The following is a 14,686-nucleotide window of genomic DNA, read 5'->3' on the forward strand; positions in this document are numbered from 1 at the left end:
ACAAAGTTATGGCTTATGTGCACAGTTATGTTGCACAGTTGAGATCTAATATTCTTCCCCTGGCGATTAAGATTGGCCGATTCAAAAATATTCCCATAGAAAACAGACTTTGTGAGCTGTGTGATTTAGCAAAAGTGGAAAGTGAGTCCAGTTTTCTTTAGCACTCTACCAAATATGTCTTGTTAAAACCCTGAAATTTTGCAGTCGCCTGATGAGCAAATAATGGAATGCAACGTTTCAAGCCTTTTGTATCAAAAGGCTTGAAAAGAAGACAGAATACTTTATCTCACTAATTTAGTTCTAGTAGTCAAAATCATTAGTTTGCCTCTATTCTCTTTTTCTGTTCTATAATAACAAAAGAACTATGATGCACTCTGATCCCAGTTTGTTCAAATTCTCGGTTTCATGCAAACAGTGTTAATTTCATCAACTAAAACTATGACTTAAAATGTTGTCGACAATGTCGAGAGCCTTTTTTTCATTACAAATTAGACAAAGACTGTCCAAGGTTGGTCTGTGATGACTAAAACTGACAAAAAGTAAGTTTAGTTTTTCGTCAAGATGACTAAACCTAGACTAAAATGTAATTTAGTTTTTGTCGGACATTAAAAATCTGTATGAAAATTTAAACCTCCACACAATCTTTCAGCACCAGTATCATAGCAATAATATTGTGCATTCCGGACAAGCAACACCAGCTGGCTGACTGATCACACCTGGCCAGGTATATTTGACTTTGTCAGTATCTGCCCTGTAAAACACTGACATCAGAAGCACTAGTGATAGACTACAGCTGTTTTTTATCTACCTTTTTTGCAATCTTTGTTTAGTCACCTGTGGCTTAATAAAAGAGACTACTTCAGCATTTATCTCAGCCTGTGAACTTTTTGAGGCCTTCTTCCCATATGAATTGGTGTGCAGGAATCTCCTCTGCCATTTAGTTTTTCCTACGGAGTAAATATTGCTTTCGATACCCCAAGTGGGCACAGTTTCACAACATCTTACAGTACTCTTTAAACCAGTGGTTCTCAACTGGTTGGGTCATGGGACCCACCATCAACTTCCCAAGGAGAATTGCTACCCAAATTTAGGAGATTTTTTCGGTCAATCAGATATATTTAATAAAAAATAATAGAGCTTGGGCCTAACAGTACAAAAGGTGTAACAAAACAATGAAACAGGACCCAACCACCAATATTTGGAATTTGACAATATTAAGGTGACAATATTTTGTCCACCCGACCACCGGCGTGCCCCATGTAATAGACAATTCTGTGCATTTTTTTTTCCCAGGCACACATCTGCAACCCACCAGTTGAGAACCTCTGCTTTAAACAATCAAAATATTTTCCCTCAGCAGAAATGACCTCTGTATGCCTCACACCTGAAAAGCTATCTGCACCAGTGTAGGAAGTAGACTTACCGTATTTACTCACCACCACAAAAAAATGGTGTATTCAGAAACCTTCCAGCCACTCCCATGTTTAACCTGTTACGTTATTTTAATGACCAGCACAAGGTAATGAGGTATGGTTGAATGGTTGAGGCTTAAAGTATTTAAGCTATATGCTGTTTAATAAAGGGAAATGTATCAACTAACTGCACCCAAACCTCAGTTGAGAGGCAAGAGAACCAATTTGTTCTGAGCTTTTATTTTGTTCCTGTTTGCTTCTGCACATGTCAAAGCACTTAGTAAACCCTTTGCTTTACAAGTGCTATAGTAATAAAGTTGATATGTTTGGTGAGTTATCACAATCATAAAGGTTAGGGTGGAAAGTATGAGTGTTTAGTTGTCACATATAATATTGGTATTTCCACATGTCCCATGCTTAAAGACAGCTGTTTTTTTTTTTTTAGAACCAGGACAAGGTCAGAAAGAGAATAGATGTGCCATTTTCTTCACAGGGCACCCCAAAATTAACCAAACTATACATTTCTGGCAGTAATGTTAACTCCAGTTAGGGCTCTTTGGTCAGTGGGCGGGTAGGTCTGCTTGGCTCTGCTGATAAAGTCAGATTCAGCTCAGCTGTTTACCGACACAAAATCACTCTGTGTTATTACTTTTATTTACCTGACTCAGTGGCTGGTAGGTTAAGCAAACTCACCTGACACTGCTAAAAAAAAACAAAAAAACCCAGCAGCAATCGGCTAGAGGTGGGTGCCGATTTCCCACCGTGATCCACACACGTGATGCCCACTCCCTCTTCCTCAATCATCTTTGTCATTCAATAACACAAAACACGGCAAGTTTAATCAAAAATTAATTTTATTCATTATCCAAAGTCACTTTTAAAATGGTTCATCTTCTTACTTGGACATTCATCCTGTTTTTTAAAATGTCAGTGAATACAAGACACTGAAAAAACGTTTTTAAACGTGTTGAGAGAACAATATCTAACATTTTAATAATGTTGAGGTATGTTTATTCTATTTAGCTCTCAGGACCAATGACTTCACATAAAACCACGGGCAATAAAATTCTATATTTGTACTGATAAAATAAGTTTTTCATGATGGGGTTAAGTGGTCCAAGCACCTAAAATATTTAAATAAAATTTCAGAAACATAATCATTTCCTTAAAATAGTATCACCTAATAACCAACATAGCTTTAAGATCACATAAAGACAAACATTGAAGATACATTAAATTAACTAAAATTTCCAGATCACTCCTCATAGACACATCAGATATATGTCCTATCTTCTTTTATCCCAAATGGCATCTGTACCTCTGCCATAAATGAACGCGGTGCTGATCGTGCCCTGTGCAAATAAGGTACAAATATACATAAAAGTTTTTTTCCCATCCAGTCTTTTTTCACTAACAGCATAAGAAAACTATCTCCCTAAAATTTAGATTGCCTTCATGGAAGCAAAACCTTCACAAAGCCGCATCCAGCCAAAAGGAATGAGTCTTTAGTCATTAATTGAACCCTCAGGAGGGAAAAAAATGAGAGAGTCTAGGAATTTATGGCCATAAGGTCGAAGTCTGTAAACTCCAAACATCATGACCTGCATCTGACCCGGAGACATCCCGTTGAATGTGACTGCCATGTCGGAGCAGCAACCCTCCACTACGTTATTGGGGTTGTTGTTCATGCTGTCTTTTATCAGTGTCTCAACACTCTTGCTGTTGAACACACCCTTTCCATGTGCATCTTCTCCATTCTCTGCAAAAACACCTGTAAATTTCAGACACACGGCCAGCTGCTTGTCCTCACTCAGCTTCCACAGCGCTCGCCCTCTCTCCGGACATTTGTCCTCATCCTTGAATATCTCCACCAGCCTTCTCAGTGCTTCATAACTCAGAGCAATGCCACTATCATAAGCCACGTACTCCAGCTCTCCTGACTTCATAGCATTGCCCAGGTAAAAAGGCTGGTTGGAATCCTTCGTGAGCAGCAGGTATTTCAGGTTCTCAATGATTGCAAATGTGGTGGGTTGTGCCACGAAGAACCAGCGCAGGTCTCCGGCGTTCTCAAACGCGTGTTTCAGAGCTTTACGTAACCTCGCCCAATCGTCTTTCTCATTCAAGTCTACTGCCTCAAGCGCCTTGGATGACTCAGAGGTGTAAAACACGGACTTGTCACAATGTTTGCTCCAGGTTTCCATCGCTGTAGCCCAGTAAACAAGGATTTTGGGATGTACCATGATGATGCAATAAACCTTGACTTGATTGCTGAGCTCGTGAATGTAACTGTCGGAGAGTCGTGTCAGCTCATCTTTGCTCGCAGCCTTGACGTGATGATGGTGGTGGTCCTCTGGAACAGACACTGTGCTGGGGCTGAAATTACCCAGGAGGGACACAACCAAGCAGAAGATGCCTCCAATGAGCATTCCCTTTAAGAAAGAGCCGCTGTCGGACAACATCTTGGCATCAGGCACTGGAGAGGAGAGGGAAAATGAACTATGAGACTGAGATGTTTGATCAACATATGGGCAAATCTTTGATTAGTAAATAATCCTCAATTTCTGTCCCCATCCTGCGCGCAGGAAAATTCAACAATTCAAGCTGCAAAGGAAAAAACGTCAACTGATTAAAGTTTGTATGTAAAATAGCAGACAATCATCTGAGCTGTTTGTACAAGTCAATCCAATTTGTTTTCTAGAAATAGCCCTGCAGTCTAACAGTTGGTGACTGTGGCATGGCAGGTAGAGATAATTATCCTGCAACCCAAAGGTTGTCAGCAGCCATATCTGACCTGGAGTTGTCATCAGCATTCCTTAAACATTTAAGTGCATTCTAAGGGATCAAGTTTTAGTCTGAGCTAGAACCAGTTTTATTTTGACACTGTAGAAAATGAGTTTTTGAACTATTTCAAGCAAATTGCAGGAATTTCTGCAAAGCACACTGCTCTTAACCCTGTCATTAAGATCATTCAACCCTTTACCTACTGCCATAGCGCCAGCGCTGTTTAATATATTCGTAGTATTATTACTGTAACTCCGTCAAAGTTTGTCCGATCAGAAAAATTCCAACGGTGTTGGAAAGCTGAGAATTGTGGGCATGCACACATATATGGCTCATTACGGTACTCACAACCATGTGACGTGGGCATTCATAGCAAAACACCAGTTTTGTATTGTTCTTCTTTTAAACTGCTGACAATTCCATATAATGTGCAATAATTATTAACCAGACGTTGAAAAGTCAAGTTCAAGTACTCCTGGGAAAAAAGGGACCAAAGCTTTCAGACTTACAGCCATAATAACAAAATATGTCCAAATTGCCATTTTAAACTCAGTAGGTAAAGGGTTAAAAACACAAGATACTTGTAAGTATCAGTGAAGAAATCCCTAACTAGAGCTGAACGATTTGGGGAAATAATCTAATTGCGATATTTTTCCCCAATATTGCGAATGCATTATAAAGTGAAATTATTTTTTAAGTTCCTCATCATGTGTATTAAACGACTAAACATACAAGAAATAAATCATTGCATTTTGTAATAAACACAATATTTGGTAGATTTAACAAAGACTAAACAATAGTGATCATTTTGGATCACCATTGTATTGATGGGAAAAATATATGGTCTCTTATTTTTAATTAGCCAAACATACAAAAGAGGGAAAGCAGGATTTTTTTCAAAGTGTTTATGATGATGTGTTGAGTAGCATCTCTGCTGTAAAACATTTATTAAACTAGTATTTTGGCATACGTTTCAGACCAAGAAGTATTGCAACTCCTGCAATTTGAAAATTGCAGTGTGTAATATTGCGATTTAATCTATAATTTGATGAATTTCCCAGCCCTATCTCTAACCAAACACTATTTGCCTTCACAAGTCAAATGCACAGACTGAAAAACCAGCACTTGACAGGGTTGTCAAGTGAGAACCCTCCTGCCTCAGTATTTCCTCCAGTTAATCCTACAACAACTCCCCCTCCATGCCAACACTGAGACGTCATTATCTCACCTACTAAGGGTGGTAGAAAAAATCAATACAGCATATTAGACTAATGCTAAATCAGCTAAACAGCTGAAAAAATGTCATAGATCACAATATATGGTATCACAATACTCACTGCATTGCAAAATGTTTAAAAATGCAATAATATCGAATCATAGCCCAAGTATGGTTATAATATCGTATTGTGGGGCTACTAGTGATTCCCACCCCTATTACCTACCTTACCACACGGCCCACACAGCGTAACAGCAATGCAACCTTCAACAGACCCAGGCTCCTACGTACAAGCTCCAGGTAGTGACAATGCTGATTTTACCTTCCCTAACACTGCTCAGAATAACAACTACAGAGAGACAACTATTCCTGGTGCAAAAATGAGCAATACAGTTTACTATGGGTGAACTAGGACGTGAAGAATATTTGTGTGTTTATTTTTTATTGATTCAGAACAGTCTGCATTCACAGAAGATTTGAATGTATGCTTTATTGTGCTTTGGTATTGAAAATTTAGAACTGAACCAGATTATGCTGGGTTAGAGGCAGTGTTAATTTTGTCGACTAAAACTATGACTAAACATGTTCGTCGACAGCTTTTTTGTCCATGACAAAAACTAGACCAACAAAAATAGATCTGTGATGACTAAAACCGACAAAAAGTAAGTTTAGTTTTCATCAAGATGACTAAAACTAGACTAAAATGTTCTGTAGTTTTTGTTAGAATTCAAAATATATTATTATATATTATAGTAGCTATTCTGCCTCTGTAGAAAGCAGGGACCCCAGGGTGAACACACTAACATGACTTGGTACCAGATTAAGGTAGGAGAATAAATGATTTGGCTAAAAGTAACAACTAAAATGTGAGGACTTTTATGGACTAAAACTAGACTAAAATGTTCTGAATTTTGTAAACTAAAACTAGACTAAACCTAAAAAGGGTAGAAAAGACTAAAATGTGACTACAACTAAAAGACATTTCATCTAAAGACTAAGACTGAAATTAAAAACAGCAGCCAAAATCAACACTGGTTAGAGGCTTTTCCGCTGGAGGATGTCTGCAACAAGTTACGGATAATTTAAAAATAAGTACTGTTTCCGCAATTTGCATATAGAGAGGCTTGCTTCTAAATATGACTTTTTATTTTCCTGCTATTTCAGAATAAACAGCTTTATTCCATCGATCTAAAATAGACATCAAACTACATAAACCAGCTAATAGTAAGTACAGTATAGTAAATAGTCCCTTATGTTATTTACAACCACAGACAACATTACTTATTCATCGCGTATGTCATTAAATATTAAATGTCAGTCTGATTAACTTTCTATCCTTAGAAATTTCACGACCAAGGTGTCTTTGTGAAATACAGCAGCTGCTGGGTCATGTCGCTATAATTTAATGAATTAAAAGCCTTTTACTTTTTCATGATTCGACTTTAAGTATTCAGATACATGAACCACAGTTGGGACTATGTTAACGACCTCTACAACTGTGTCTGACCGAGCTTTGTGACTTAAAACAGCGAAAATCTATTTACAAATGCTGTCACATCGACGGGTAGTCGATTCAATAATCCCAAACATGAAAACGGCGAGTAAAGTCGATGAAACTTCTGATAAATACCGTTAGCACTGGCGTCACCTGCCCTTCGTTACAGTCCGAAGCTAACTCGAGTAAAACACAAAAATAAACCATATATTTTACTGTACCAAGGTTTGTGCTGCCGTGACAGTTGCTTCTCCAGTTTCTACCTGTATTTCAGTCCCCACCTCTCCGGTCTGGTGAGTTGGAACATATAAACTGTTAATTAAAAACCAGCTAGCTGCATGTTTCGACTCAGAGCTCGACCCAATCTTTAACTTCCGCGTTACTACACCACGTGACTTGGCGGAGGCCACGTCCGGATACTTTCATAGCCGCTGTCATTTCTTTACCATGGCAAGAAACGCATTATTGACTCAAGTTGACCGAGTAAGCGTTTTTGTATCGCTGTTGATGTTGAGAAAAAAACGGAAGTTTTAAAAAAATCTAGTAATGTAAAGTATATCAAAATTATTAAGATTTTACAGTTAATAACATTTATCTTTATCAGCTTTCATTGTTATTTATGTATATTGAGCCTTTATATTTATCTCAAAATGCCCCTCAAAATCAGTTTCTGGTTGGCAATTCCACTCGGACTCTCATATTCAGCACTATATTTGATTAAATGTGTCTGGTCCATGGGCGGAGCTAGGGGGTGGATTAAAGGGCTTAAGCCCCAAATGTTTCCTCAAACTTTTCAGGATGGTAAAAGCATGTTGCTGCTTAGTGTTATGGTTGAAAAATGCCAAAATTAATCTTTGTTAGATTAACAAATTGCCCCCCTGATCACAACATGGAACTGTTATTCTTGTATAGTATAAGAAGTGCTTTAAACCTTTAAATAAATATTCCTATTTTCTGTGTTTTCATAAATGCATCTATGTCTGGATCCCTACATTTTGCACGTTACGTTCCTTTTTAAAGGACTAGTGCCAACTGAAAACTTTTGCAGTAAATTCCTACTCTACCCATGTTATGTTATTTTACAAAAGATATACCACAGCTTTTCTGACATTGAACAATAATGAGGAAATTTTGAGAAAAAATAATATTCACAAAAAATATATATTTGCTGCAAATGATGCCTTTAAAAAGACAGATCTACCTCATATTACATTTAAACTTGTATTTCCTTAGATTGTTTGGAAAAGTGCATATTACTGCCTGATGAGTAAAAAAAGGCCATTTCTAGGCTTTGAGACTACAACAAACCACACTGAGAGCCATTATCCACAAATGGAGAAAACAGTCGTGAACTCCCAGGAGTGACCAGTCTACCACAATTAATGTGTCCCTTTGGAGGAAGGCATCCAGTTGGATCAATCAGTAGAGAACCTGGCTCATAGCAAAGACTGACTATACTGTATACCTGCTGGTTTGATTCAAAGCTGTGCTATAAGGTTAATTGATAGCCAATTTAAATGTATTTAACCTTTTTAAGCCCTGAAATGCCATAAAGTGTTTCCTATTCCTTCAGTCAAAACATGTGTGTCATTATGGTAGTCGACACAGGACCCATTCCCTTTCATTTTGAACCTTCATGATATACAATGCTATGACTCATTCTGAACACCTGGAGAAGCCAGATCAAATGTTTTCACAGTCAGAGCTTTAAACCCGATGAACCAAGCCAACTTAAAGTACACTGAAAAGATAAACAAAGTTCCACCTCAGCTATTTACAATACTTACATGATTCTTTATGTACACAAGAGCTGATGATTCAAAGCTTAATCCAAAGATTTAAATTGACTAGGTTAAGTGTAATCCTAGTTTCCAAGTCTAAACCGAGTCCAGTAACCTGACACACCAGGTGGTCAGTTTCATATATCCATTGCATGAATATATATCATGTTCATAAGGGAAACTTCCCATATGAATGATCATGGCAATTTCTTTTTGCCAGTAGAATAAAGATTCCAAAGTTGTCATTGGTGTATTTATTTCTTACATGAAGGAGCAATTCATACAGTGTGACAGTCTGCAGAGAAGTTCGGCGCTCTGGGAAGAGGCCAAGGGTTTTATCACATGCCTATCACTACATCAGTATGACTGCTTAGAGACAGCACAAGGACATTGAGAAAGTTCTCTGCTTGTAATAACAGACGTGGTGTAAGTAAAGCTGTGACCACTATCTTGTACAAAGGGTTGGATAAAGAGTATATAAGATAGAAAAATAACATTTTACCATTACAAAGGCGTTCTGTCTGTCTATCATTACAGGCCATTCAGAGGTCCAAAAACATTTGTCCTTTATTTAATAAAGAAAAGTGGTCCAGTTCTGATAAAACTGCCATGATACTGTAGCTGCATCCAAGCTTGTCACTACACCAGCAGCGGTCATTGTGTATATCAGCTTACAGTACAGCTATACCCCGCCCATACCTATCCCCTCCCCCTCCTCAAATGACTGTGATTGGTCAGGTCCATTCTCAGACCTGGCACAGTTGTTTCAGATTGGAGCTTTGCAAGACAGATTTGCCTGATGACAATGAAATCTGGACTATCTGCTTTACAAGCTTACTTCCAGTTGGATGAAGCTTTGGATTATACAACAGAGTATTAGGGCCACACGAAGAGAAAAAAGTTAAAGAAAACATTTTTTTTTTGACATTACGAGAATAAAGTCATAATATTACGAGAATAAAGTTGCAATATTACAAGAAAAAACTCATAATATTACGAGGAAAAAAAGTTGTAATTTTACGTGAAAAAAGTTGTAATATCACAAGAACAAAGTCAAAATATTACGAGAAAAAAGTCGTAATATTACGAGAATAAAATATTACAAGAAAGACAGTCTTCCGCGCCGCTGAACTACGACGGAGTATTGTCCTGATTCTGATAATAATTTGATGCTGATGTGCCAAAAGATGAAGTATTTCCTTATTTGTGAAACTGATAATAAAGTATAGCTTCACAAGATGCTCAACATTGCTCATTTTAATCGAGGCGGCGCCCTGGCAGACTTTCTTTCTTGTAATATTTTATTCTCTTAATATTACGACTTTATTCTCATAATATTATTTTTTTTTCTCGTAATATTACGACTTTATTCTCGTAATATTATGACTTTTTTCTCATGATATTATTAATTTTTTCTCGTAATATTATGACTTTATTCTCGTGATGTCAAAAAAAAAACAAAAAAAAACCTTTTTTTTTTTTCCTCTTTGTGTGGCCCTAATACTCCATCGTAGGATTACCATAACCCAGATAAAGGAGATTCTACACAGACATCTGTACACAATATGATGTTTGTATCAGCCAGGTTTCTTGCAGAACACATTTTAATGAACTAATGCTACATGTTGTAGCTGTTCTCATTGTTTTATGTGCACACATTGGAGCAACAGGAAGCTGATGATTTTGACAGGAAGTCTAATAAATATAAAGTTTATCCATCAGATCCATTGAAAACATCTGGATCTTATCATCAGAAAGTGAACTTTCTTCTGCCTCAGCTGCTTGGAGGATTTGAAAACCTATTGAAGACTCATCACAAAGTGTGAGTCTTGGTTCTTGAAGATGTTCTTCAGGTCTTCATCATGTTCTCAAAGCTGTCCTTGACGACTTTTTGGGGTTCTTCTTTGTGAATTTTTGCCTTGGTGGCAGCGTCCTGTTGAGTTGTGTGGACTGAGGACAGGTGGTCTCTCAGTGTGTCAAGTATTCGCCCATATTTACAATAGGTTTGGCAGGGCTACTCCTGTCATAACCATCTGCTTCATTTTTGAGGTCAGCGCCCTCCAAATCAATAAGAATTTGACATACGATTTTAGATGCTGCACAGTGAACATCACTAGAGATGTCCAGATCATTTTGGTCTGATCAAACCATTTCTGTAGGACATTGTGAACAGATTCTATCACAGATCCAACAGAGATCTTTTACCTGATGCTGTGGGATGGGTCACATGATCCAAGACCCTTAAAGTCCATCCGACTTAAGAGTCCTTGCAAACATTGAGTTGTATGACTTAAGATGATTCGTAGAGTCGTCATGTTGGGCATGAAACCAGTAGTCACATGAACAGTGGGATCTTCTGGCCAAACTTGGCTGTTGGTGACCACAGAGAGAAGATATTTAACCCTCATGGCAACTTTGAGATCCGCCAGCTCCGTCAGTTTTCCTGCACTCTCACATTTTTGGTGAGGGACTTGCAGAGCACCCGCAAAGCTCTCTGAGAGGATTTCTCCAAGGTGGGACTTGATGCAAATGTTCTCTAGAGCTGCAGGTTTGTCAGGCCTGGACATGGCCAGACACTTCTTAAAAATCAGGATGGCATGCTTCAGGATGTCTGCACAATCTCCATCAACAAGTTGGTCAGAGTTTCCTCTTCGGCTGAATCGAAAACCCTGACTGCCAGCTGGCTCCACTGAGATGGTGTGATTTTATCAAAGTGTTAATCCACCAGGACACAAAAAGGTCTTGACTGCTCAGCCGCCAAATGCATCAAACGTTGTTGTTTTCAGCAGTGACACAGTCACAAAACCATAAATCACCTCTAACAACCTCCATTTCCTGAAGAGCATTACTGACCTTTCAGTTTGACAGAGAGTCTCACAGAGTCACAGACCTCTTTACAGGATCTTGGATCTTTTCTTTTGTTTTCCCGTTAACGCTGAAATGCTCTTACTAAGTTAACTCAAAACAAAATATAAATAAAATATATAGAGAAATATATGAATGATGCCCCTTAGGGTCCAATGCAAGGAACTACACTTTTTTTTTTTTACTAATGATGAGAATTTCAGCTCTTTTTAGTGATCCGGCTCATTTGGCTAGGCTCAGCAAAAAGAGCCATTTGACCTGCCAATTTTAGCAATTTTTTTAACATATGAGTGATATTTGAGCAGGTATTTTACCCCAACTATGCTCAATTTTTTAAAATTGGTGAAAATATGTCATGTTTCAAAATCTACAGTCTCCCTTAATCACCTTGTGGGTCAGATGAAACCTGCTCACTGGCTGGGATGTATGACACAACTGAGAGAAAACAGTTATGCTACACCATCAAACATGAGTCGCATGGTGCGCCTGTGGTAGAGGATAAAAGATCATCCCTGCTATCAATCAAATAACACACAGACACACAATCTATATACAAATGATAATACAAACAATAAAACTACTACTAATAATAGTTATAAAAATATAAAACGGCTCTTATCAGTCACCTAAAAGAGACGGCTCTTTGATCTGGCTCGTTCATGAACGACCCATCACTATTTTTTATGGATGATATAAAGCTGATAAACTACATAAGATAAATTATTATTAACTTATTTTTAAATTTGAGTGTAGGGATCAATGTGTAAGTACATTATTCTTTGAATGTTAAAACTATAAAAATAAACAGAAATCTCTACAACAATTGTAATCCAAGCAATAAAGTGTTTATTTTTTTTCTGAGATGACTGTTCTAGTTGTATTGAAAATGCCATTTTTCAGCATGGCTGAACTTCCATCGCTGTTGTTTTCTTCACATATTCCACCTGAAACCACATCCTGCTGCTGCAGCTCACAGGCTGACAGACAGAAAGACTTCAGATTCATGATGCCCCATGAATGGGGCTGTTATTCCTCTGTCAGTCTTGGCAGATGTTTGGGGAATAAAGAACTCTGACACCAGTTTGGCTCTTTGGCTCAAACAGGTGTCGCTCTCTAGAGCAGTGGTTCTCGATCCTCAGGACCCACTGGTTTCTCCAATGACAAATCCTGACCCTGACCCATTTTTTAAAATAGTTTTGTAGATGTTCAGGTCCCCTTTGGTGGACTTGGGACCAGTTTGGTAACAAACTCTAAAATAATCACAGATCAAGAAAGACTATTATAAACTGCCAAGACACTTTTGACAGCAGGTTTCTAGACATTTCTCTCTACAGCTGAAAACAAGAAGGCTCAACTTTATGCCAGAATTCTTTTCATTGTTTTTATTTTTATTTCTTTTATTTTGTTATCAAATAAACCGAAGCACAGCTGATATTTTGACTTACTACAGTAAATCAGAACACCGGCTGTGAAGGTTTATTGTTTGGGGGTGTTAGAGGTTTGGAGGAGGGGACTGGGTGGCAGAAGAAGCTGTTTTCTTCTTCTTCATCCACTCAGGTTTTCTCAGCCCCAGGAAGTGTCGGAATCCTTTAAACCAGGACATCTGCTTGGGTGCTGAGTCTGTAGCCCCCGTCTTCAGATGGTGTGGCCCCCTCTTCCTCCTGAGGTTCTGGAGGCCCATCTTCAGATGGTGTAGCCCCCTACTCCTCCTCAGGTTCTGGAGGCCCATCATTAGAGACCGTGGCCCCCTCCTCCTCCTCAGGTTCTGGAGGCCCATATTTAGATGCCATGGCCCCCTCTTCCTCCTTAGGTTCCTGAGGCCCATCTTTAGAGGCTGTGTTGGTCACCTCCTTGGACGTCAGTTCATCTCAGTCCTCCTCGCTGCTCTTTCTTTCTGGAGGCACGCAGCTGTCTTTCTCCCTCAGCTGGTCAGACGGTCCAACTTTATGCCAGAATTCTTTTCATTGTTTTTATTTTCATTTTTTCCTTTTTCTTAATTAAATAAACCGAAGCACAGCCGATATTTTAACTTACTACTGTAAATCAGAACACCAGCTGTGAAGGTTTATTGTCTGGGGGTGTTAGAGGTTTGGAGGAGGGGACTGGGTGGTGGAAGAAGCTGTTTTCCTCTTCTTCATCCACTCAGGTTTTCTCAGCCCCAGGAAGTGTCGGAATCGTTTAAACCAGGACATCTGCCTGGGTGCTGACTCTGTAGGCCCGTCTTCAGACGCTGAGGCCTCCTCTTCCTCCTCAGGTGCTGGAGGCCCATCATTACAGACCGTGGCCCCCTCTTCCTCCTCAGTTGCTGGCTCTGGAAACCCGTCTGTAGATGCTGCGGCCTCCTGGACCTCCTCAGGTTCTGACTGAGCTGTTTCTGTAGGAGTTCCAGGAGTTTCTGCCACAGCACTATTAGTGGTCACCTCCATGGACATCAGCTCATCTCCGTCCTCCTCGCTGCTCTGTTTTTCTGGAGGCACGCAGCAGTCTTTCTCCCTCAGCTGGTCAGAAAGCACGGTGTTTTGGGAGGTGAGAAGGCTGATCTGTGCTTTCAGCTCCTCTACCTCTCTTGCACGGATGCTCTCTGACTTCTCTTGGTCTTGAAGGAGAAAGGTTATCTTGCCCCTCTCCTCCATGAGCAGTCCCTTAAGGTCCTCCAACTCGGTCTTGGAGGTTTCCTCCTTGTCCAAAGCAGCCTTCCTCAGCGCAGACATCTCCTCTGAGGTCTTCTGAAGGAGGACTTCCTGCTGTTTGGCAGCGGCCATATCTTCTTCATGTCGGGTCCTCAGCTGGTTGAATGACACCGTCATGTTGATCAGCTCTTCCTGGAGGGAGTTGTTTTTCTCCTCCTTCTCCTTGAGCTCCTTGGTGAACTCCTCGGTGCTTAACAGGTGTGCCACCTTCAGCTCCTCGTAGTCCGCATGCAGCTCTTTTTTCTTCTTCTGCCTCTTGGTGTCATTCACCTGCTTGGCGATCTTGAAGGCAGAGACAGTCTCCTTGTTGCTGTATTTCTGCAGCCTCTCCAGCTCTCTCTTAATCTCTTTGCCCTGGTTAATATACATTTCTATCAGGGCCTTCTGCTTTTTGAGCTGCTGACTCATCTCCTCCCGTTCACGGATGAGCTGGAATTTCTCATCCC

The 14,686-nt window shown here is 39.5% G+C and overlaps 1 protein-coding gene across 2 annotated transcripts; it reads right to left on the reverse strand.

The window, feature by feature from the left end:
* Positions 1–2,248: 2,248 nt before the first annotated feature.
* On the reverse strand, positions 2,249–7,278 carry c1galt1c1 (C1GALT1-specific chaperone 1). 2 transcript variants are annotated; one of them, XM_041796893.1, is made up of 2 exons: positions 7,126–7,278; positions 2,249–3,885 (listed from the first exon to the last, which is right to left on the reverse strand). In XM_041796893.1, the coding sequence occupies exon 2, from the start codon at positions 3,869–3,871 to the stop codon at positions 2,918–2,920; it is 954 nt and encodes a 317-aa protein (XP_041652827.1). In that variant the 5' UTR covers positions 3,872–3,885; positions 7,126–7,278; the 3' UTR covers positions 2,249–2,917. The 2 variants fall into 2 exon arrangements, with proteins under 2 accessions (XP_041652827.1, XP_041652828.1); XM_041796894.1 differs by having other exon boundaries at positions 7,168–7,277.
* Positions 7,279–14,686: the final 7,408 nt, after the last annotated feature.

Source organism: Cheilinus undulatus, linkage group 10, assembly GCF_018320785.1.
Source record: "Cheilinus undulatus linkage group 10, ASM1832078v1, whole genome shotgun sequence".
Lineage (NCBI taxonomy): Eukaryota > Metazoa > Chordata > Actinopteri > Labriformes > Labridae > Cheilinus > Cheilinus undulatus.